Source organism: Pteropus vampyrus, unplaced genomic scaffold (assembly GCF_000151845.1).
Source record: "Pteropus vampyrus isolate Shadow unplaced genomic scaffold, Pvam_2.0 Scaffold348, whole genome shotgun sequence".
Taxonomy (NCBI): domain Eukaryota; kingdom Metazoa; phylum Chordata; class Mammalia; order Chiroptera; family Pteropodidae; genus Pteropus; species Pteropus vampyrus.
In genome coordinates this window covers 1,101,844-1,126,187 of record NW_011889129.1, presented here as the reverse complement: position 1 = coordinate 1,126,187, position 24,344 = coordinate 1,101,844, and the positions used below count along the sequence as shown (strand labels likewise).

The following is a 24,344-nucleotide window of genomic DNA, read 5'->3' as shown; positions in this document are numbered from 1 at the left end:
GAACATCAGAAGTATGGAATTGGAACAGGCCAGTTAAAGAGAAGGGAAGATCCAAATACCAGATATGACCAGAACTAGAGGGACCTGGGCCACTCGTGAGAGTAAACAATCCAGTCTGGAGCTTCCAAAGGGGCTGGGAAAACTCAGGCTAGACTGAGGCTGATGTTGAGATAGGAAAAAAAGACAGGAGAGATAGATTGAAGTTCATGCATAGATCCTGTTTGGTAAATAGTAGGTATTTCTACAAATTTGCAATTACAACAAGACAGATTTAGGACAAAATATCTTTGGCCTCGTGATGTCAAATATTAAGTCTCAAAGACCTTTGCATAATCTAGTACAAAAAGTTACACTATATTCAGAGTGGTCAGTTCTCTGAAGCTGCATTCAACTTCATATTTATGGTTATTTGGGATGAAATAACCCCCATAAATTTCCAATTCTCAAGGCTTTGATAGACTAGGCTTAAGAATTGTATTCAGGACTCTCTTTTTTATTTATCTTCTCTGTTAGTTTCTAACACGTAGGAAATATGTTTGATCTTCAGTGATGATCCAGTTGCTCAAACTGAAAAAACTTTTTGATCTTAGATAACAATTATTTTTATCTTCAGTGTCAGTGCTTGCTTCAGGAGGGAACATAGAACAGAATAAAGCTAATAGGTTTTAAAATCTGATCATATCTGACATTTTCTAGCTGTGTGATCTTGGGCAGGTCCAGACTTTCTCTGATCTTCATCTAAAAAATTAAATTAATAACACCTACCTTCTAGGATTAAGGAGTTGAAGTTCATTGATAATGTATGGGTTAGGAGGGGCTCATAAATGATGTGTTTTGTTATCTAGTCATTGAAAATTCTATCACAGTCAATGTAAATTAAGTTTTAAATTTTAAGCCATTCATTGCTTTTTTCTAGTTTGTTTCATGGTTTAATGTGTAAAATTCTAGGCTTAGTCACTATTCAATCAATTAATATTTATCGTTCTAGCTCTCTGATATGTTGGATTTTTAAATACTTTTTAATAGTGATATGTTGGATTTTTAAATACTTTTTATTGTAATATTGTATTTCTCTGATGTAATCTATTTTAAGGTACATTCCAGTTTCAGAGATATTAAAATGTAAAATAAACAGCACCTTAGTAGCAATGAAATATAGTTGCCCCCTACTACATTTCGACTTATAATCTGTTACTGGTCCAGTTAACAGAGCTGCTCAAAGTCTGAATTATGTTAGTCCCTTCATTTCAGATGTCCAGATCACTTTGAGTCAAACTCTTTTCCAGTTAACCTTCTGCCTGATACTCTGATACCCTTATACCTAATATGATGTCATATCAGTAAATACATATTACCTTAGTTTTTTCAAACTCAGAAAGAACTTCTTTACTCATAACAAGGAGGATTACGCAGGTACAGGCTATTTACAAATTAGGCAACGCCGGTACACAGAATGGATTCAGAGTCCATGCCCTTCATGCTTCCCATTGGCCAGAGGGCAAAGTGAGCCAACATGTCACCGAACCAATGATTGGAAGTAGGGTTAGTCGGGGCGCGTGGAAGAGCCTGGGTTTCTGGAATTCCACTTAATCATTTCCTGCCCTGTCAAAAGTCAACAGAATGTTAATCCAGAGGAGAGCTAGCTCATTATATTTGTTAGAGCTTTTCAACATGTATTTAACACATGTTATATATCAAGTAGAGGGGGGACTTGGAGTTCAGAAACAAATAAGATGTTGTCTCTGGCCTTAAGGACCCTATTTTTTAATTAGGGAAGACAACAAAAAATTAAGCCAACAATTATGCTATGTTTGTAAAGAAATATGCACAGTTTTATGGAAACACGGAGGAGGGAGGCCGACATCAGACCAGGGGTAGTGATAGGAAAGGTTTAGAGAAAATGATGCCTGAACTTAGTTTGGAAACACAAATAAGAGTGAGTTTTCACATAGAGAGAGAGGATATGTTCGAAACCTCTGTTATGTTGGTGTATTTTACCATACTCTTTAAACATCAGAAAAAATACAGACTTTTGAAAGATTGCAAATTGTTGGTATGGGGAATAGGAAGGAAGGGTGTTGGGGAAGAGAGGTGTAGTAGGGGGCAACTATATTTCATTGCTACTAAGGTGCTGTTTATTTTACATTTTAATATCTCTGAAACTGGAATGTACCTTAAAATAGATTACATCAGAGAAATACAATATTACAATAAAAAGTATTTAAAAATCCAACATATCGCTATTATATCAGTGGGAATGGCAGGAGACATCAGGTCATGAGGGCCTTGTTGCTAGGGAGAGAAGTTCGAATTAACTAAGGAGAATGGAGAACCAATAAAGGATGGGAGCAGTGGAAGGGAGGGCGAGCGGGAGACGTGATACAGTTGATACTGAAGGACGATCGCACTGCTGCTGTGCACTGTGTGCGGTGGGAGGGCTTGAATCCCAGGCCGGGAGGCCGATCCCGGCAAGGATGAAGGAGAGCGGGACTGAGGCAGTGGCCGTGGTGGTGAAAGGCGAGGGGCAGCTGTGAGGCTCAGCAAGAAAGAGCACTGAGAGGGCTTAGAGGCTGAGTGAGTACCTTTGGGAATGGAGTGAGAAAGAAGAATTTAGAACGGCTCTTGACTTGGGCAACAGGTGGTGCAATTTCCTAAGAAGAGCTGAGATGGGGGAAGAGATGCTGCATTTTGATTCAACCAGGTTGCATTTGAGGTCCCTGAGGAATAGGCGAAAGGGGACGCATTCGAGTCAAGGCAGTTAGAAAATAATAAATACGGCTAACATACATAGCACTCTACAGTGCATGCAAAACTGTTATTAAAAAGTGAGGCATGGTGAGCGCGGACGATGCAAGGGGTGGGGCCCGAGGGGCCTTGGTCTGGGTAGGAAGAACAGCCCGTTTCTAAAGAACATTGAAAACCCAACACTAGAGGTTGGGCTGGATTCGGAATGTAGAAGAAACCCCAGAAAGGCTGCATAGAGAGGAAAGCACATTCAAGAATATTTGTTCTGGCAAATTCCAGTTGAAAATAGTGGGGAAAGGCCATTTTGAACTGACTTCCAACTCTTGAAACCAACCGAAAGCAAAATAAAAGATCAAAAAATGAAAAAGAAACTTTCATCTTCGATAAAGAAGGAAAAAGTTATAAAATAAAACTATGAAGAATGACTGTCAAATGAAGAGAATTTTGACCTAAAATCTATGAGAATGCAGATACTACACAGCCCTGCACAGACTCTGGGAAAGTGATCAATTTACTTAAAATTAAGTGTCGTGTTTTTGAGCATGGATTGAATAATTACTATTTAAAGACAAAACATGTGGTCGAAAAAACATAGGAGCATAACAATCGCTATCCCTTAATGAACTATATTCTTTTTTTTTTAGGGCCATTAGTTGGCAATTACTATTTCATCTTGTGAAGAGACACTTTTCTAAAGGTAAGTAATTACTTCAGTTTTCTTTTTTTTCTGTTACATATAAAAAATATAGTAATTTTTAGTTTTAAAAGCATAAAGACTTAAATATAGTAATTTTTAGTTTTAAAAGCATAAAGACTTTCCTGTAAAATTATTTATGTAGCTTTCTATCTGCAAATTGATTCATTTAACAAACATTAATTGAGCACCTAGTATGCGCTAAGTATTATTCTAAGCATTGAGGACAAAGCAGTGGGAAAAAAACCTTTATGCAACCTACATTTTAGTAGTGGATACAGACAAAAAAACGTACTATATAGTATTATACAGGAACTATGTAGTATAGTATATAGGAATTACATAGTACACCCGTAGGTAATAAGTATTATGAAGAATGGAGTAAATGATAAAGGGTAGCCAGGGACAGGTTTAGGTAAGGAGGTCATTGCCAACCACTCTAAGGTGGTGGTGTTTGATCATGGACTTAAATGATGTAGAGACAAAAAAATCATGTAAAGATCTAGGAGAAGACCATTCCAGGCAAGGGAAATAGCAAATGCAAAGACCCTGGGGCAGAAATAAGCTTGGTATGTTCAATGAATAGAAAGGACTTTGTGACTGTTGCTTACTGGGCCTTTATGTCATTGTAACAATTTTTTTTAAAATGTTACTCTGTGGTAGGAAGTCACTGAAATGTTTGAGTGAGAAAATAATTTGATTTAATGTTTTTAAAACCCATGGCAACTGTGTAGGGAATAAACTAGCAGGACAAAAAAAAAAAATGGAAATAAGGAATATTCGAGGAGGCTGTTGTCCTCATCCAAGCAAGAAATTTATAGTGACTGGATTGGGATGAGAGAGGTCAAGGTGAGAGAAGTAGTCAGTTTCTAGGTGTATTTCCAAACAGACTGAGTATAACTTGCTGATTTGGGGAATGAGATAAAGAGGTGTGTTGTGGATGAGTCCTAGGTTCTGGCGTAAGACATTGGGTCAATCATGGTAACATCTGCCAACATGGGTATTGATAGTCACCAACTGATAACAGTGTTTATTCCTAGCTGACGAGGAATTTTTATCCTTGTATTTTTCTTGTCAATTGTATCTTGTAAGTTGTCTGCATTTTTACAACAAACATATTGCATTTTTACATAGCACAGAAAGTCATTTTTTAAAAAGAATGATTTTTTGGGTAGCCTTAAGAACGAGAAGCCAGACTGCAGGCTCTTTTCACAATGTAACCAGGCATCCTGGTGTGGTGCTGACATCGCGGCTTTGGAGTCAGAAAGCTAATTTGTTCTCCAGACTTGCCAAATATCAGTTATGTGATCTGAGAAATTCATTTACATTTTAGGGATTCTCATATATGTAAATGGGAGATAATGGTCTCAAGAGAGATTAAGGTAAAGATCGAATGAGATTATGTGGGTAAAAGCATTTAATCATTTAATCATCCACTCGCCCAACAAGCATTCATTGAAACTTACTCCATGCCAGGTCCTACTCTAGTTGCTGGAGACACATCAGAAAATAAAAGAGATTAATTCTCTGCCTACGAGGTGCTTATATTCTCCTATGGAGAAAAGATAATAAACAGACAATTAAACATGCAATATGTTAGGTGGCAATAAGTGCTTTAGTGAAAGAGTAAGCAGGGCAAGGTGAAAAGGGAAGGCTGGGGACAGGACTGGATCCTCCTCATCCAGTTGACTCATTGTCACTTGGTGCCAATTGTGGACACAGTTTGTTTTCTGCAAGGCTCTGCTCTGGCTCCAGGGACTGGAGGGGTATTGGTGACATTATATATGGGTGCCTAGATTAGAAATCCTGATGTAAAGTAGGCAATTGGAAATACAGAGAAGTAGAAGCAAGAGATATAAGTTTGAGGGTCATCAGCTTACAGTGGGATTTGTGGGAGAGATCATCTGGGAGTACGTGCCAGTGAGAGAAGACATTCGAGGACAGAACAGCAGACTCCATCGGGGTCAGGGTAGGAAGGAGGAACCAACGAGCTCTTCCCTCTCAAAAACTATCCCCACACTCCCTACTCATTCCTCCACCTCTTTCATCGGGTTTACATCTCATTCAGATCCCAGATCTCAATTCATACGCTACTTCCTTCATTTAAAAAAAATTTTTTACTTAGCATATTGTACTGAAATTAAGTGGTGAACAGTAAGATAAATTAGTCTTGGTCTTCACTGAGTTTATCTTCTACTGATGTTGTGAGATTCTCAAACAGAGAGACAAGACACCGAGGCTATAAGCAGGAAGCAGCGTTTATTGATGCCGGCACCGGCTTGGCTGATTCTTATTCAAAGGCTGAGCCCCGACTGTAACATAGCGGGCAGTTTTATACAGTCTCGTGCTTCCGCATTCCTGCACAGCTATAGATATTTTATATAAGGAAGGAGAACGTGGATTGGTTGCCAAGCTATGAGAAAACTGACATCAGCCAGGAGTCCTGGGAAAGGAGGGTGGGGCAGTCAGGAAATGGCCAGGCTGCCACACTGAGAGAGACAGTCAATAAACAAATACACGAGAAGAGAAATAAACGAGATAATTACAGACCAATAAGTCAAATACTCTGAAATAAACAGGAGCTAAGAGCAAGCATAACCAGGGGAGATCTCTTCAGATGAGATGATCGGAAGGTCTCCGTGTGTAGTTGACCATTGTGCTAAAATCAGAAGTATAAGATGAGCTAGAAGGAGAACATTCCAGGGGAAGAGAATTGGAAAGGGCTTGGTCTGTCCTGGGGACAGACTTTTTTTACTTACTTTCCACGCTGGGTCAGTTTCTCATTGTCTTACACTCTCATGACACTTAAAATCTAATCTCTCTGAGAGCGATTGGTGATTTGAATTGAACTGGACTCTTAATTCATTTATAGGTCCAGCCAACTAATATTTATTAATCAGGCTTAAATTACATTGAGATTGCTCTGCAGAAGCTCAGTTACTGCTGGAGGATAAAAAGAAATTTTAAAATTAAGATAACTGGAGGTATGGGTTTGGAAGTTTGGTTCATTTGCCCAAAGGAAGAATGAGTTGTGTAGATCAATAAGATAATATATGTAAAGCCTTTTGCATCTCTCTCTGTCTCTCTCTCTGTCTCTCTGTCTGTCTGTCTGTCTGTCTCTCTCTCTCTCCACTCTCCTCTTTCATCTACGATCTAGGGAGAGGTGACAGAAGGAAAGAGGATGATCTCTCCCCACCGCACTACTTGAGTTAAGTGTCCTTCTACCTCCTCCCAACCCTTTCCAAGTTTTAATGTGCTCCTCACATTTCTCTGGTGGGTTCTTCCTCCTGCTCCATACCTGTATTCATAGGAATCAGTTGAGTAGGATGGTGGGCTCACTGTACCAGAGGGAGTAGATCCCAGGCTCTCCTCCACCACTTCTTGGTTATATGCCTCTGGGCAAATCCCTCCTGTAATATGAAATTACATTATCCTCCTCTCCTGGCTGTTGTGGCAATAAGTAACCGTAACTAGTTGATACCCTGTGAGGCAATGTGGAATTGTAAAGTATTATTCATGTTTGCCTAAGGCAGAGTAGAGACTTGGTGGTCCAGGCAGGGGCAACTTTGAAGACAGAGAATCCAGAAAGAAGGAAGTGCCTAAAATTAGGGAGAGAAGAAGAAAAAGAGAGAAGCCTGAGATGTCTTTTGGCCTGGCCTGTGATCATGTGCAGGGCTGGCTTCCCAGGATTTGAGTCAAGAGCCTGGAAGGATGTCAGACAAGTAAGCTTTCTACTCCAGCCTCCCCCCAAGAGCCCCAGCTCTACCCAAGACATAAAGTATTGAAGAATGTATTGGTTTCCTATTGCTGTAATTAAAAATGACCACAGATATAGTGGCTTCAAACAACTCAAATTGATTAACTTATAGTTCTGGAGATAAGAAGTCTGAAATGGGTCCCACTGGACTGAACTCAGGGTTTTGGCAGGGCTGCATTCCTTTCTGGAAGCTCTAGGGGAGAGTGTGTTTCCTTGCCTTTTGCAGTTTTTAGAAGCTGCCTACCCTTGGTCCCCTTCCTCCATCTTCAAAGCCAGCAATGGCTGGTCACATCTCGTCACTCTGATTCTAGCCCTCTGTCTCCCTCTTTCAGCTGTAATTACACTGAGCCCACTCGGGTCATCCCTCCATCTCAAGATCTGCTCTTTAGCAATCTTAATGCCAAATGCAAACTTCATTCTCCCTTGCCATGTGGCATCCCATATTCATGTGGTCTAGGGAGTAGGATGTGGGCAGCTCTCGGGGACCATTATTACACCTACCACAGGGTGGGACCGGACTCTCTGATCTAGTTCAGCTCGCACATATTCTCCAGCAAGCCCAGCCCTCTCTGACCTTCCCGAACTAAGTTAGGAGAGACTGCTTGGTGGTCCCATGTGGTTATATCCACCACTCTTCCCCCAGTGTTGTGCTTGTTCACCCATCAGTAACTTTGAGAATAGAAACTGTCTTTTTCACTATCGATTGTCTCTTCATGATAATGTAAGCACCACATGGGCAGGGGTCTTTGTTGATTTTATTATTGACGGAAAATAATATAAGTAAAAACTTTAGCTTTTAGTAGTAAAGGATGTGTGTGTGTGTGTGTGTGTGTGTGCGTGTGTGTATCTATATATATATTTGCCGAATGAAGGAATTAGATCCACAACACCTTGCATGGTCTCTAGCACAGAGTAGATGCTTAATGCTGCTGCTGCTGCTACTATTAATACTGCTAATAGTATTTATTGAACCCTTGAGTATGTGCCAGGCACTATGCAAAAGGCTTTACATATATTATCTTATTGATCTACACAACTCATGAGGAAAGAGCTATTTTTTTCTTCATCCTATACAGAAGGAAACTGAGATTTACAGAAGTTAATTAATTCACTCTAAGTCAGAAGTCCTAAGAGGGAGTTGAACTTGTATTTAAAAGCATATCCCTCTGCATTATGCTAAGTGAAATACATTAGATGGAGAAAGACAAATACTGTGTAATCTCACTTACATGTGGAATTAAAAAAGTCAAACTCATAGAGCAGAGTAGACTGGTGTTTGGGGGAAACAAGATGTTGGTCAGAAAGTACAAACTCCAAGCCATAAGATGAATAATTGCTGGGGCTCTAATATACAGCATGGTGACTATAGTTAACAATACTGTGTTATATACTTGAAAGTTGCTAAGAAAGTGGATCTTAAATGTTCTCACCACACACACACACCACTATGTGAGGGGATGGAGGTGTTAACTAACCCTATTGTGGTAATCATTTTACAACATATACATGTTTCAAATCATCACTTTGTACACCTTAAATGTACAAAATATGTCAGTTATATCTCAATGAAGCTAGAAAAAAAATTTTTTAAATATCATATCTCTCTGACACTCGAGCTCCATCTAGTTCTAGTTGCATTGAGAGGTATTGTATGCCTTCTGGCTTCAGGGCATATGCTCTGGTGCCCTATGCAGAATTCCAGGAAAAGAGTGCCAACCTCAGCCCTGATAGACAGAGGGTATTCCCTATTTACAACAACCCAAAGTTCAAACAGGCAGGGAGGGTGCATCTCTCTCTCCTAGAGAATGGGAGTTATCTATTAAGTATGAGCGAGGTCCCCAGAAAAATTACAGGCACATTTGCCAGAGAAATGGGAAATCTTCTGCAGAGGAACAATTTGGGGTTCTCTGGGGGCCACTAAGCCAAGCCTTCTACAATGATGGTAGATATTGTCCTAGATCGAGGATTTAATGTGCGACAGCGTTAGTAATCCTTTCTCAGCCTTCTCTCTTGATCCCTGCCTTCACCAACTGGGGTGTCAGGATCTCATCAGAAAATTAGATTTTAGCAGTGGTTTTCAGGCAGCAGCCCTGTGGTACTGCCCATTTGGTACTTATCTTGAGCCAACCCTCTGGACCATCTGTGGGACGGACTGGCCTGGCTATAAAGTGTTCACCCAATGTATCCAAGAGAGCATAGCTGTCTTTACTGTCAGGTTATAAAAACACAGGATTTCCTTGGGAAAGTTTGCTGAAGACAGAGCAGCATGATGCAAAAGGAAAAGTCAATAACGAGTTTGTTCGGTTGTTCAACAGTTGGGCACCTATGCCAGGCTCTGTGCTGGAGGCTGGCGATCATCCTGGAGGGTAGGAACAGTGTATCAGCAGGGCTGCACTATCTCCTACCACCTACCACCTAGCACAGTGGCTAAGTGTGTAATAGACAAAGCAATAAGAATGGGAGAAACAAAGATGGATTATAGCGGCGATTGCAAAAGGACGTGAAGAAGATCCAGGATTTGGATCTGGGTTAAGCTACAAGGGGAAACAGCGGAAACAATAGCAGGATGGCAGGGGATGAGGGCACGCTCAGAAGACTAGGTGGTGCGGCCGGGCTGCACTAGAGTGAGGCGTTTGGATTTTATACCATAGTGCATGAAGAGACACTGGAACTTTGGGATTTTTTTTTTTAAATAACTTTATTGAGATATAATTTACATATAAAATTTACCCATTTAAAGTGTACAATTCAATGATTTTTAGTAAATTTACTGAGTTGTGCATCCATCGCCACCATCCAGTTTTAGGATATCTTCATCACTCCACCAAGATCACTCGTGCCCGTTTACAGTGAATCCCTATTTCCATTCCCGGCCCCAGGCAACCACTATTTTACTTTCTGTCTCTGTAAGATTACTTTGGCAGGAGATTTCAGATAAATAAGATCACGCAATATGTTTTATTTTTTACTCCTTTCACTTAGCATAGTGTTTTTGAAGTCCATTCATGTTGTAATGTGTATTAGCATTTTATTCTTTTTTATAGCCGAACGGTGGTCAATTGTACAAATAAATTACATTTTATTTATCCACCAGTTGATGGACATTTGAGTGGTTTCTACTTTGGGGCTATTACGAATGATGCTGCTATGAGCATTCTTGTATAGAAGTCTTTGTTCTTTTGAGTAGGTACTCGGAAATGGAATTGTTGGATTGTAAGGTAAATTTATAGTTCATTTTTGGGGAACTGTACTTATTTCTTTTTTTTTAAGCAGGTTTATTGAGATATAATTTGTCTACCATAATATTCACCTGCTTTAAGTATACAATTCAATGAATTTTGGTATATTTACAGAGCTGTCGAATCACCACAATCTAATCTTAGAACACTTCTATCACCCTGAGAAGAAATCTTGTGCTTATTTATAGCTGCTTTCCCTTTCCACTCCCAGCCCTATGCAACCTCTAATTTACTTTATGTCTCTGTGTATTTGCCTTTTCTAAACATTTCATATGAACTGGATCATATGATATTTGGTCTTTTGTGTCTGACTTCTTTCACCGAGCATAATAAAGTAAAGGTTCATTTATGTTGTACAATGTATCATTGTCAAATGATATTCTATTGTATGGATATACCACATTTTGTCTACCCACTCATCAGTTAATGAATATCTGAATCAGTTCCACTTTTTATCTATTGTGAATAATACCACTGTGAATATTCACATACAAGTTTTTGTGTGGACATATGTTTTCATTTCTTTTGGGTAGATCCCTAGAAGTGAAATTGCTGGTTATATAGTAAGTGCACATCTAACTTTATAAGAAACTATTTTCTAAAGTGGCTGCCCCATTTACATTCCCATTGGCAATACATGAGGTTTCTAGTTTCTCCCTATTCTCACCAACCCTTGTTATTGTGTCTTTTGTATTATAGCTGCTCTGGTGGACATAATGGAATATTTCACTGTGGTTTTAAGTTTCACTTCCTTAATGACCAGTAATGTTGAACGTCTTTAAATGTGCTTATTTGCCATTCATATATCTACTTTAATGACATGTCTATTCAAATCTCTTGCCCGTTTTTATAGTGGGTTGTTTGTTTTATTGTTCCGTTGTAAGAATTCTTGATGTATTCTGGATATATTATCGGATATATGACTTAAAATTCATTTTCTCAGTGATATCTGGTGAAAGATTTTTGAAGAGAAAAGGGACAAGACAAAGCTGTGCTTCAGAAAGATAGTCTGGCAGCAGTACGTGGGATGAATGGAAGGGGACAGAGAAGTCTCTTTTAATACACCTCTTTAAATTGTAATATAGGGAACTAGCATAGGCCAAGTTTCTCAAAATTCCCTGGGAATCAAAGGGTTATAAGCAGCTATTTATTGAAGCCTGTTTACAGTCCAGTTAATAGGTAAACCAGAATCAGTGAAACTAGTCAATCTGGGGGAGTGCAAAACCTTTCAAAAGATTTTCCTGCATTAGAAGAAGCAGAGAAATGGGGGAGGAGAGATGAGTGGCTATTCCAGAGCTACATAAATAATTTCCAGCTTTGGACGGGACAGTTGGGAACTTCCTTCCAGGTGCTGTCACCCTGGTGTTTACTGGTGGGAAACTAGGAAGAGCTGGTTCCCAGCCCTTGTATTTTGATTGGTGAAGAAGCCAGGTTGTTGGGAGAGGTGGGGCCCATTTCAGTGGTTCTCTTTGAAAAAGCCCAGCAAGATGTCAGGCCTGCTCTCAGTCTTCCTCCACCTCCTCCTCTTCCAGTTGGTTGCCCCGGTGACCTTTCGCCACAGCCGCTATGATGACCTCGTACGGACGCTGTACAAGGTGCACAACGAATGCCCCTACATCACGCGGGTTTACAGCATCGGGCGCAGTGTGAAGGGGAGACACCTCTACGTGCTGGAATTCAGCGACTACCCCGGAATCCACGAGCCTTGTAAGCCTCGAGCAATTCTTGGAGTGTGTAGGGCTGGACCCTTCCTTTACAAATGCAGTGATCAGGGATGCGGGTCGGGAGGGGGGTCCTGGGGAGGTCTGCAGACCCCTCCACCTAGAAAGTATCACCTCTTCCTCAACCTATGCTTAGCCCTCAAATAGCCCCTGCCTCTGGGGAGCTGCAACACCACTTCAGGTTCCAGTTCATTCTTCTTCTTTGGGTTCTAGTTGCTCAAGACCTTAATTGTAAAAGATGAGTCTTCTTCCCTTCTCCCATCCTACCCCTTCCATTCCTCCTATGACCCCTCTTTTCCCCTTGCTATTATTCTGTCTTTCCCTGTCCAATGCCTCAGGAGACATAAGCAGAAACAATCAGCTCTTCTAGTTCTGTCAGGAAACTGAAAGGTTTAGGGATGTTTTGGGGTGGGAATGAGAATGGGGTAGAGAAGGGTATCCTGGAGAGGGTTTGAGGCCTGAGGTATTAGTTTTATTCATTGGGTTATTTTTTTGTTAGTTTGTTTCAGTTATAAAAAGCAATCGATGTTTGGATTAACATTAGAAATTAGAGAAGGAAAGAAAACTCACTCATAATCCCATCACTCACAGATGACTATTATTTTTCCTATGCATATTGAACCTCCCTTACATACACACATAATTTCTTTTATAAAATTGGAATCATACTATAAACTACATTTCTCATTTTATAGTCTTTTGTGAATAGCATCCAGGTCTGTAAATGTAGATTTACATCATCATTTGGCTGCATAATATTTCTTTCATTGCATGGTTGTATTTAACTGTGGATATATTGATAGACCTAAGTTGTTTCTAATTTCTCGTTGCTTCACTTATAGCAATTGTGACATTCAAGTTACGTCAGTTCCTCCTTCAAACTGTCAACTTCAAATCTCTCTTTTCCATTCCACTTCCATACCCTCCACCTTAGCCAACACTCTGCCACTGTCTGCTGAAATTATTGCCCCAGGCTCCTTCTGACCCCCTAACTCCTAACTGCCACCACTCTTTGAACCTTGCATTTAGCACAGAAATGCCTGGATAATTTCCCTAAATACTGATATAATCTTCTCAATCCCTTGCTTAAAAACCTTCACTGACAATCTCATAGCCAGTGGATTCTGTCCATGACAACTTCAGAATATTACAAGGTCAGTGAGGAGGGTACAGTGGGGGAAAGGAAGACTGTGATTAAGTGAGGACAAGGGCCTCGCTTTGAAACTCTACTTGCATAGCGAGCACCTGGTTTTACTCAAGTTGTTTGTTCATTGTGGAAGCTGGTGGGTGCTAATGGGCATTATAGAGTTAGCCCCTCACTCTGCACCCCCTTCCTGGTGCCTCCTCTACTTTCTAGCATCCAAGCCTTCCTTGAAACTTTTTTATACTATTTAGCCCTCATCGATCCTTCTTTTCTCCGATGCCTATAATTTAGCTGTTCATCAGTTCATTCCTTTCATTCATTTGTTATTCATTCCACAAGTATTACTGATTATCTACTATATACAAGCACTTTTGTAGACTCTGAATATACAACAGAGAATAAAGCAAAAACCTTGCCCTCAGGGCCTTAATTCTAGCTGGGTAAGACTGGCAATAAATGGGTAACTAAGTAAATATATATTATATCGGAAGAAAATAAGTGCTGTAGAGAAAATAAACCAGGAAAGAAAAACAGGGAATGCTGTGGAGGACTATGGATTGAGTGGAGGATGGAGGTAGGAAAATCTTCTTTTTTGAGTATGTGATGGAGCATGCCATACTGATATCGGAGAGGAAAATGCTGCAGGCAGAGAAAAAAGCAGGCGCATGCTTGGCATGTATGAAGAACAGCAAGGAGGCTCCTGCAGCTCCAGCAGAGTGAACGATGGGAGAGCAAGAGACTAGATCAGAGCAGTACGGTCAGGGAAATCAGGCAGGAGGAGATCCTGTACGGTGTTACAGGTTTTGTAAAGATCTGGCTTTTCCTTTGAGTGAAGCAAGAAACCACTGAAGGGTTTTAAGCAGAAGAGTGACATGATCTGACTTAAAAACTTTAAAGATCACTCAGAACAGGGTTCGGCGGACTACAGCCCTAGGGCCAGTTAATTACCTTTTTTGATAAATGAAGTTTCTTTGAAATACAGTCTTGCCTATTTGTTTTAGTATTGTCTGTGGTTGCTTTTGCTGCAAGAGTTGAGTAGCTGTGACAAAGACAATATAGCCCATAAGCCCAAAGTATTTCCTGCCTGACCCTTTACAGAAAAAAGTTTGCAGACTCCTGACTCAGGAGAATATGCTTTAATGGAACTAGGCAGATGCAAGGAGTTCAAGGAGGAAATTTATTGTACTAACCCAGGTGTTAGACTGGGGGCTTGAACCACGATGATAGCAGTGGTTGTTATGAGAAGTGGTTGTATTTTGCATATATTGAAAATAGACAAAAGAATTTGACCACCTACTAAGTGCAAGGCACTATGCTAATTTCTACGGGGCAGTGGTTGCCAACTTTTGGATTTCACAGACGTTAAAACCAATTTTTTTTTTTTTAATAAATAAGAGAGATTGGAGGGGACTAAAATAGTTTTTTTTTTCCAAATTTTATTTTACTGCTCAAAGATGTAGAATACTACCTGCCATCTGTTATCACCATTCTTGCCTAAAAGAAGGGATATTTTTACACGAAGAAAGTAAGAAAACCAGAGTCGGGGGAAGGGAGGAGAGGGGAGGTAGATGACGTAAAAGGGGTCATGTAAGTGGTGACAAAAAGAAATCTAACTATGGGAGGTCAACACACAATGTAAATATATATGCCTTCCTGTTAAAATGTTTAGCTGAAACTTACTGGATTTCGTTAACCAATGTCACCATAAAAAACTTAATTAATTAATTAATTAATTAAAAAGGAAAAGTAAGAAAGACATAATCTAAGATTAAGGAAATGCACTAAGATCAAAGGCTCTGCATTGTGGAGAATGCACTACATGATCCTTTTGGGTATCAGACATTCCTTTAGGAAAGATGGCTGTAGGTATAGTGAGACGAATAACAATGAATCACATCCTAAAGAAAATTAAAAATCGCATACATTGCAAAGGCCAGGTCCAGTAAAGAAAGTAGGACATGTGCAAAGCTGGGTGAAATAGTAGAAAATGGTACGTATCATAAAAGGGAAGTGCAACAGCAAGTTCCCTCCCAGCAGACAGAACTCAAGTTGGCTTCACAGAGCCCACAAGGATGTTAAGGAAGATTTGGAAATGGGGAGAGGAAGAAGTCAAGAATCAGAAAAGTCGTGGAGGCAGGAAGGTGGGTAGAAGGGAAATCATGGAGGATGGAGGGGAAATCACTTGGCCGGAGCTTTCCCCCTTCCTTTTAAAAGGGTTCAAGAACGATTTACTTTAAATGGTTCCAGACGCTCTTTTCATGACCTCAATTCTTACTTCAGTTGGAACAGTGAACGTAGCCAAAGGGAAGATTAAGGAATAAGACGTAGGTACACTCCTTCCTACTCTGTGTCTCGAAACACAATGTTCTCAGATATGAAGGAGAGATTTTAGTTTCCTACCAGGAAAATTAAGTTTCCAACTAAGATAATTAAGAACTGTTATGTTATAACCTAGAGTACTTTATGTGATCAGATCTTGGGGAAAAAAAAACACTTTTATCCTGAAAAAATTTGTCTCTAAACAGCAGGGAGCTACTGTAACCACTCTCTGGGCTTTGGTCTCCATCATATTAATTAGCTAGATGACCTCAGACAAGTATAACCTCATGCCTCTCCAGTATCCTCATCCTGAGGCTAAAAATGTCCACTTGAGGGGTTTTCTGTGAAGATTACCAATAGTGAGCATAAATGCCTAGTACACAGTAGGAGTTCAATAAACAGTAGTCATTATTATTCCTGGCATGAAGTTTTGTAGCATTTGTAATTGCAATTTGTTTGAATTATTATTGGAAAAGACCCAACGGAAGTATGAGATTCTCTTTGATCCATTACTGACAAAGAGGAAAAAGGTCCCTTTGCAAGATTAGGAATCAACTTGCAAGCTTTCCCCATCTTTTATCTTCCTGCATGTTTTTCTCACGCTCGCAGTGGAACCAGAAGTCAAGTACGTAGGGAACATGCATGGCAACGAGGTGCTGGGCCGCGAGTTGCTGCTGCAGCTGTCGGAGTTCCTGTGTGAGGAGTTTCGGAACGGGAACCAGCGCATCGTCCGGCTAGTGGAGGGCACGCGCATTCACATCCTGCCGTCCATGAACCCAGATGGCTACGAGGTGGCCGCCGCCCAGGTGAGCCTTGCGGTGAATAAAGCCATCTTAAGGAATAAAGTGCAAACCAGTAGACAATGTATCTTCTCTGTTCCACTGTCAATGTCATTATGTAATAGAGAAGAAACCAATAGAAATATAATCGAGTATGAACACTTGGCTTCAGTCCTTTGGCACCCTACGCCATGAATGTGGGCTCTCTCTGAGCTTCCTTTCCAGGTGACCTCGACACCTTTTCAGCTGACCTCTCTTTCACTGGGAGGATCAATGAGGCAATATTTGTGACAATACTTTGTAAACTGGAAAATACTATACAGGCATGAAGGGATATTGCAAAATAGACCTCCTTCCCTGACTTTTAGCTTGGAACCCTAAATACTCTACTGGCTCCCACAAGACACGTTTGCATTTGGGGAGTGGGGAATTAGGAAGATTGAGCATTTCCCGGAATTGCGGAGTAAGGGGTTAATTCGAGATTCTTCATACTTTCTTATATTCTGTAGGTTGTTTTCCTTTACTAGTATAGTACTCAGCTTTTTAAATTCTTCATTTTAGAGTTATATTTGCTGGGGAGAGATAAGAAAAAAAATGTCTGTGGGCTTTTACTTTATTTCCTAACATAAATACAAAATGTCAGTGTGCCTAACTTTAAAGCGGTGATACTTTTTGTGGCTGTGCATCAGAATCTTAAGTGAAGATTTTTGAAATACATATTCCCAGATCGCCCCATTCCCCTTCTCAATCTACCGAATTAGTATTTTCAGTGGGTAAAACCAGGCACCTGCCTCACGCAATGATATATTCCTTCAAAAGCTATATTTAATCCTGATCTGTTTATTTGTGGGTTTCTTTCTTTTTTCTTTCTTTCTTTCTTTCTTTCTTTCTTTCTTTCTTTCTTTCTTTGAGAGGTGTTGTAAATTGAAACTTTTTTTTAATTTAAAAATATGTTTATTTGGAGTAGATGATAAATTTTTCATTTTTAAGGCTAGACTTCACTATAAATTAAAAAAATATTTTATTGTGGTAAAAATATTCAAGATGAAATCTATCTTCTTAAGAAAATTTTAAGTGTACAATGCAGTATTATTGACAATAGGTAGAATGTTGTACGGCAGATCTCCCAAACTTACTCATCCTGCTCGACCGCAATTTTATGCCCGTTGTTTAGTGGTCCCCATTTCTCCCTCCCCACAGCCCCTAGCAACCACCCTTCACTTCCTAATTCCATGAATCTGACCACAGGGTCCCATATAAGTAGAGTCACTCAGTATCTGTCCTTCCATGACCAGCTCATCCCAAGAGTATTTTTAAACCTACCTGAGGCCGCGGGGAGTAGAGGCAGGGAGGGAAGCGGAGCCAAGATGTTGAACCAAACACAAATTTGACCCTTGCCATCTCACAACTGTCTGCTGACATGACTGAACAAATGAGAAAAGACAACTTTGACCCTCCACTGGAAATCAGACAGGCGCATACTAACATGCCTCAAGACTTGAGTTCCCAAAACAGCAGAAAAATTCAAAAGACGTGTAGGGGAGAACCCCAGCCTGGCTGCTCTCTTTCTCTTGGCCAATCCTTGTACTGCAGTAAGAAAACCGGAGAAATTCTCAGATCTCTAGTGGGATGAGGTGGAGTGGGAGGAAGTGGGGAGAACCCCTGCCAGCCCACTAAATTCTATAGCCATTTTTGGGGAGCCAGTCATCTCCACTCCCCTGTTGTATACTTGCTCAGAGGGTGCAGATCTTGAGCCCAAACCCAAGAAAAGACCCATTGGGTTCTCAAACTCCCAGAGCTACCTGTCATACCTATAAGAAACCTTCACAGGGAAGACCTGCCTGGTCACCAAACTTTAAAGCCACCTGTGGGTAAGGCAGAAGAATGCCCTCGCCTCCCCACAACGATGTCCAAGTCTTAATCCCTGGGCCTGAGAATATGTCACGTTACGTGGTAAGGGGGAATTAAGGTTGCTAGTCAACTGACCTTAGAATATATGGGATTATTTGGATGGGCCTAGTATAACCAATCACGAGGGTCCTTTAGATGTGAAATAAGGAGGCAGAAGGTCAGAATCAGAGGTTTCAATGTTATGCTGCTGGCTTTGAAGATGAAAGAAGGGCTCATGAGCCAAGGAATGTGGGTGGCCTTTAGAAGCTGGAAAAGTCAGGAAACACATTCCCCTAGAGCCTGTGGAAGGAACGCAGCCCTGCTGACACCTCAGTTTTAGTCCTGTGAGACTTCAGATCTCCAAAACTCCAAAAGATAATAAACTTGTGCTGTTTTAAGCCAATAAATTTGTGATAATTTGTTACGGCAACAATAGGAAACTAATACACCACCAACCCTGTTTATGTGAACCCACTGTTAAGGGAATCCTTTACTTGCCTGCTTAACTAATGACCCAGTGTGAGCAGTAATTCCAATAGGTAAATTAATAAAACTCTTAATATGGACACAGGTAAGAGCTATGTTGATGTGAATAAGCAAGGAGTGAAAAACCTCTAGAAGAATAAGAAAAATCATTATCTTATAGAAGTGAAAAATCAAACTCCAAACAGAAAAATCAGATAAATGTTTTTCGCTGGGCAGAACTGATGTAGAAAATGTAAGAGGACTTCAAAAAAAAAAAAAAAATTGTTCTTGGTGAAATCTAAAAATAAAATATGAGCAAGATGCCATGAAAAATGAAGAAATCTGAGAAAACTAAGATTTCTTAGAAAACTATGTGACCGGTAGTATATCTGTGAGATTTTAGCTGTCTGGCATCGAACCATTCGCCCTCTTCAAGGAACAGCCACCAAACTGGGCTCTGCTCTCTCAGTCCACAGGGCTCCCGTAGTCCAGGGGACTATTCCCCTTCTCCAATGCCACCCAAAACATTAAATGGAATTTCAATTTGGCAAAGGCCTTTGCACATATCTGTTTTCTACTGTTTTATATATTTTAGTTATGTATGTAAATATTTATCTCCTCATGTATAATATGAATTCTTAGAATGCTAGAATAATACTCTCTCATTGTTTCTTTCCCCAGTGTCTATCAGAGAGTGTATGGAAGATGGACTGGAATAAATGTTGGTTGACCAAATGGGTGAATGAATGAATATATAACCAAATAAATGAGAGAATTTGAAGTGTGAGCAGAGAAATTTGAAGTGTAAGCATGAGATTGATATTGCTCATAAGGAAGATAAGCAAGGATACTAAATTATAAAAAGTAGTAGGGGGGTTTATCATGGTGCAGCCACTTTGGAAAACAGTTTAGCATTTCTGGAAAAGTTAAACATAGATTTACCTTACCACCCAGTAGTTCTACTACTAGGTATCCATCCGCCCAAGGAAAAGGAAAACGTATGTCCACACAAAGAATTATACACGAATTTTTATAACAGCATTATTCACGACAGCCCCAAAGTGGAAACCACCCAGATGTCCATGTCCTGGGTTGAATAACATCCCCCCAAATTCATATCCACCTTGAATCTATGAATGTGACCTTATTTGGAAATAAGGTTTTTGCAGATGTAATCAGGTTAAGATAAAGTCATACTGGATTAGGGTGGACCCTAAATCAAATATGACTGGCGTCCTTATAAGAAGAAAGAAATTTATACAGCGGCACAAACAGATGGGGGAGAAGGCCATGGGAAGATGGAAGCAGAAATTGGAAGCATCTACGAGCTAAGGAACACCAAGGATTGGAGGCGACTGCCAGAAGCTAGAAGAGACACAGAAGGATCATCCCCTAGAGCCTTTAGCAAGCATGGCCCTGCTGACACCTTGATGTCAGACTTCCAGCCTCCAGAACTGTGGGAGAATAAACTTCTGTTGTTATTACCCTCGAAGTTTGTAGTAATTTGTTTTGGCAGCCCTAGGAAACTAATATAGTCTATTAATTGGTAAATGGGTAAACAAAATGTGATAAATTCATATAATGGTCCCATATAAGTAGAGTCACTCAGTATCTGTCCTTCCATGACCAGCTCATCCCAAGAGTATTTTTAAACCTACCTGAGGCCGCGGGGAGTAGAGGCAGAGAGGGAAGCGGAGCCAAGATGTTGAACCAAACACAAATTTGACCCTTGCCATCTCACAACTGTCTGCTGACATGACTGAACAAATGAGAAAAGACAACTTTGACCCTCCACTGGAAATCAGACAGGCGCATACTAACATGCCTCAAGACTTGAGTTCCCAAAACAGCAGAAAAATTCAAAAGACGTGTAGGGGAGAACCCCAGCCTGGCTGCTCTCTTTCTCTTGGCCAATCCTTGTACTGCAGTAAGAAAACCGGAGAAATTCTCAGATCTCTAGTGGGATGAGGTGGAGTGGGAGGAAGTGGGGAGAACCCCTGCCAGCCCACTAAATTCTATAGCCATTTTTGGGGAGCCAGTCATCTCCACTCCCCTGTTGTATACTTGCTCAGAGGGTGCAGATCTTGAGCCCAAACCCAAGAAAAGACCCATTGGGTTCTCAAACTCCCAGAGCGACCTGTCATACCTATAAGAAACCTTCACAGGGAAGACCTGCCTGGTCACCAAACTTTAAAGCCACCTGTGGGTAAGGCAGAAGAATGCCCTCGCCTCCCCACAACGATGTCCAAGTCTTAATCCCTGGGCCTGAGAATATGTCACGTTACGTGGTAAGGGGGAAGTAAGGTTGCTAGTCAACTGACCTTAGAATGTATGGGATTATTTGGATGGGCCTAGTATAACCAATCACGAGGGTCCTTTAGATGTGAAATAAGGAGGCAGAAGGTCAGAATCAGAGGTTTCAATGTTATGCTGCTGGCTTTGAAGATGAAAGAAGGGCTCATGAGCCAAGGAATGTGGGTGGCCTTTAGAAGCTGGAAAAGTCAGGAAACACATTCCCCTAGAGCCTGTGGAAGGAACGCAGCCCTGCTGACACCTCAGTTTTAGTCCTGTGAGACCTCAGATCTCCAAAACTCCAAAAGATAATAAACTTGTGCTGTTTTAAGCCAATAAATTTGTGATAATTTGTTACGGCAACAATAGGAAACTAATACACCACCAACCCTGTTTATGTGAACCCACTGTTAAGGGAATCCTTTACTTGCCTGCTTAACTAATGACCCAGTGTGAGCAGTAATTCCAATAGGTAAATTAATAAAACTCTTAATATGGACACAGGTAAGAGCTATGTTGATGTGAATAAGCAAGGAGTGAAAAACCTCTAGAAGAATAAGAAAAATCATTATCTTATAGAAGTGAAAAATCAAACTCCAAACAGAAAAATCAGATAAATGTTTTTCGCTGGGCAGAACTGATGTAGAAAATGTAAGAGGACTTCAAAAAAAAAAAAAAAATTGTTCTTGGTGAAATCTAAAAATAAAATATGAGCAAGATGCCATGAAAAATGAAGAAATCTGAGAAAACTAAGATTTCTTAGAAAACTATGTGACCGGTAGTATATCTGTGAGATTTTAGCTGTCTGGCATCGAACCATTCGCCCTCTTCAAGGAACAGCCACCAAACTGGGCTCTGCTCTCTCAGTCCACAGGGCTCCCGTAGTCCAGGGGACTATTCCCCTTCTCCAATGCCACCCAAAACATTAAATGGAATTTCAATTTGGCAAAGGCCTTTGCACATATCTGTTTTCTACTGTTTTATATATTTTAGTTATGTATGTAAATATTTATCTCCTCATGTATAATATGAATTCTTAGAATGCTAGAATAATACTCTCTCATTGTTTCTTTCCCCAGTGTCTATCAGAGAGTGTATGGAAGATGGACTGGAATAAATGTTGGTTGACCAAATGGGTGAATGAATGAATATATAACCAAATAAATGAGAGAATTTGAAGTGTGAGCAGAGAAATTTGAAGTGTAAGCATGAGATTGATATTGCTCATAAGGAAGATAAGCAAGGATACTAAATTATAAAAAGTAGTAGGGGGGTTTATCATGGTGCAGCCACTTTGGAAAACAGTTTAGCATTTCTGGAAAAGTTAAACATAGATTTACCTTACCACCCAGTAGTTCTACTACTAGGTATCCATCCGCCCAAGGAAAAGGAAAACGTATGTCCACACAAAGAATTATACACGAATTTTTATAACAGCATTATTCACGACAGCCCCAAAGTGGAAACCACCCAGATGTCCATGTCCTGGGTTGAATAACATCCCCCCAAATTCATATCCACCTTGAATCTATGAATGTGACCTTATTTGGAAATAAGGTTTTTGCAGATGTAATCAGGTTAAGATAAAGTCATACTGGATTAGGGTGGACCCTAAATCAAATATGACTGGCGTCCTTATAAGAAGAAAGAAATTTATACAGCAGCACAAACAGATGGGGGAGAAGGCCATGGGAAGATGGAAGCAGAAATTGGAAGCATCTACGAGCTAAGGAACACCAAGGATTGGAGGCGACTGCCAGAAGCTAGAAGAGACACAGAAGGATCGTCCCCTAGAGCCTTTAGCAAGCATGGCCCTGCTGACACCTTGATGTCAGACTTCCAGCCTCCAGAACTGTGGGAGAATAAACTTCTGTTGTTATTACTCTCGAAGTTTGTAGTAATTTGTTTTGGCAGCCCTAGGAAACTAATATAGTCTATTAATTGGTAAATGGGTAAACAAAATGTGATAAATTCATATAATGGAACTATTTATCTATAAAAAAGAATGAAGTACTGATACTTGCTCCAATGTGGAAGAGCCTCAAAAACATTGTCTAGTGAAAAACACCAAACATATAATGTACGATCCCACATATGTGAATGTCTGGAAAAGGCAAATCTATAGAGATAAAAAGTTATTACCTAGGGCTGAAGGAAAAATGAGGAGTGACTGTAAATGGACATGAGTTTTTTTTAGGGTGATAGAAACGTTCTTAAATTAGATTGTGGTGGTAGTTGTACAACTCTGTAAGCATCTAAAATTCATTGAATTGAACACTTAAAACAAGTGAATCTTATGGGGTGTAAGTTATATCTCAGTAAAGCTGTTTTTAAAAACTAGGGGGTTTCATCCTGAAACATCCTACTCTTGTTAGAGCTTATTCTGAGATCTCTACCTCCAGCACGTGGTCCACAGGGAAACCTGAACCATGCCACTGAGGCTTTGGATAAGTTAAAAAAGAAAATGCTATATTGTTTGATAGATTAAGCCAATACCTAAAAAGAACTGTATGGTGTTCTTCAAACATAGGATCCATTCTGAAACTTCATGTTTTTGTCTCTCCATTTTCCCCCAGGGCCCAGACATTTCTGGGTATCTGGTTGGCAGGAACAATGCAAATGGAGTGGACCTGAACCGCAACTTCCCCGACCTCAACACCTACATCTACTACAATGAGAAGTATGGAGGCCCCAACCACCATTTGCCCCTTCCAGATAACTGGAAAAGTCAGGTATGAGAAGAAATTTGCATACAGAAACTGGTAAATTTCTTCTAGCAATCCTCGTATCACTAAACAAGCAAGAATTAAGCATTAACTCCATGTTAATGTGTCCAAAGCAACAATAATTGTGCCTTATGACTCTTTACCTTTATTCCCTCCCCTAGCATAAGGCCTTCCATGGAGCTCCTGCTCACACAATGTTTGATGGCCATGGTAATGAAGGAGGTGAAACAATATTTTACAATCTTACACAATTCTTAGCTAGTGTTTCAGTTGATTATTCTAGTATTGTATGGTGAATGCATCAAACAGTGTTATCCGTCCCTGTTTTATAGATGTTACGCTTATAGGTAAGAAAAACTTAAATCCACACAGCTAGTAATTGATGGAATCAGAGTTAAAACCCAGGTCTTCCAATTCCTAATCCAAAGTTCTTTCTACCACACTGTACTGTTGACACAGAACTCTAGCATTCTATAGAGAAATCTCTCTTACATGTGATGAACTATATGCTCATCAATTAGCTTTAGAAAGAAGTTCAGAGAGTCTCACCCTTATAGTTTTTCCTCTTCCTTC

The 24,344-nt window shown here is 40.2% G+C and overlaps 1 protein-coding gene across 1 annotated transcript in view; it reads left to right on the top strand.

Annotated features, from left to right (window-relative positions):
- Positions 1-2,474: 2,474 nt before the first annotated feature.
- The window catches only part of CPN1 (carboxypeptidase N subunit 1), a 34,859-nt gene continuing 12,989 nt past the window's right edge, over positions 2,475-24,344 (top strand). Inside the window, exons 1-5 of the mRNA XM_011378915.2 lie at positions 2,475-2,530; positions 3,427-3,442; positions 11,968-12,142; positions 16,229-16,425; positions 23,622-23,777. Coding sequence (XP_011377217.2) covers positions 2,475-2,530; positions 3,427-3,442; positions 11,968-12,142; positions 16,229-16,425; positions 23,622-23,777 — 600 coding nt within the window. The remainder of the gene's footprint in view (positions 2,531-3,426; positions 3,443-11,967; positions 12,143-16,228; positions 16,426-23,621; positions 23,778-24,344) is intronic.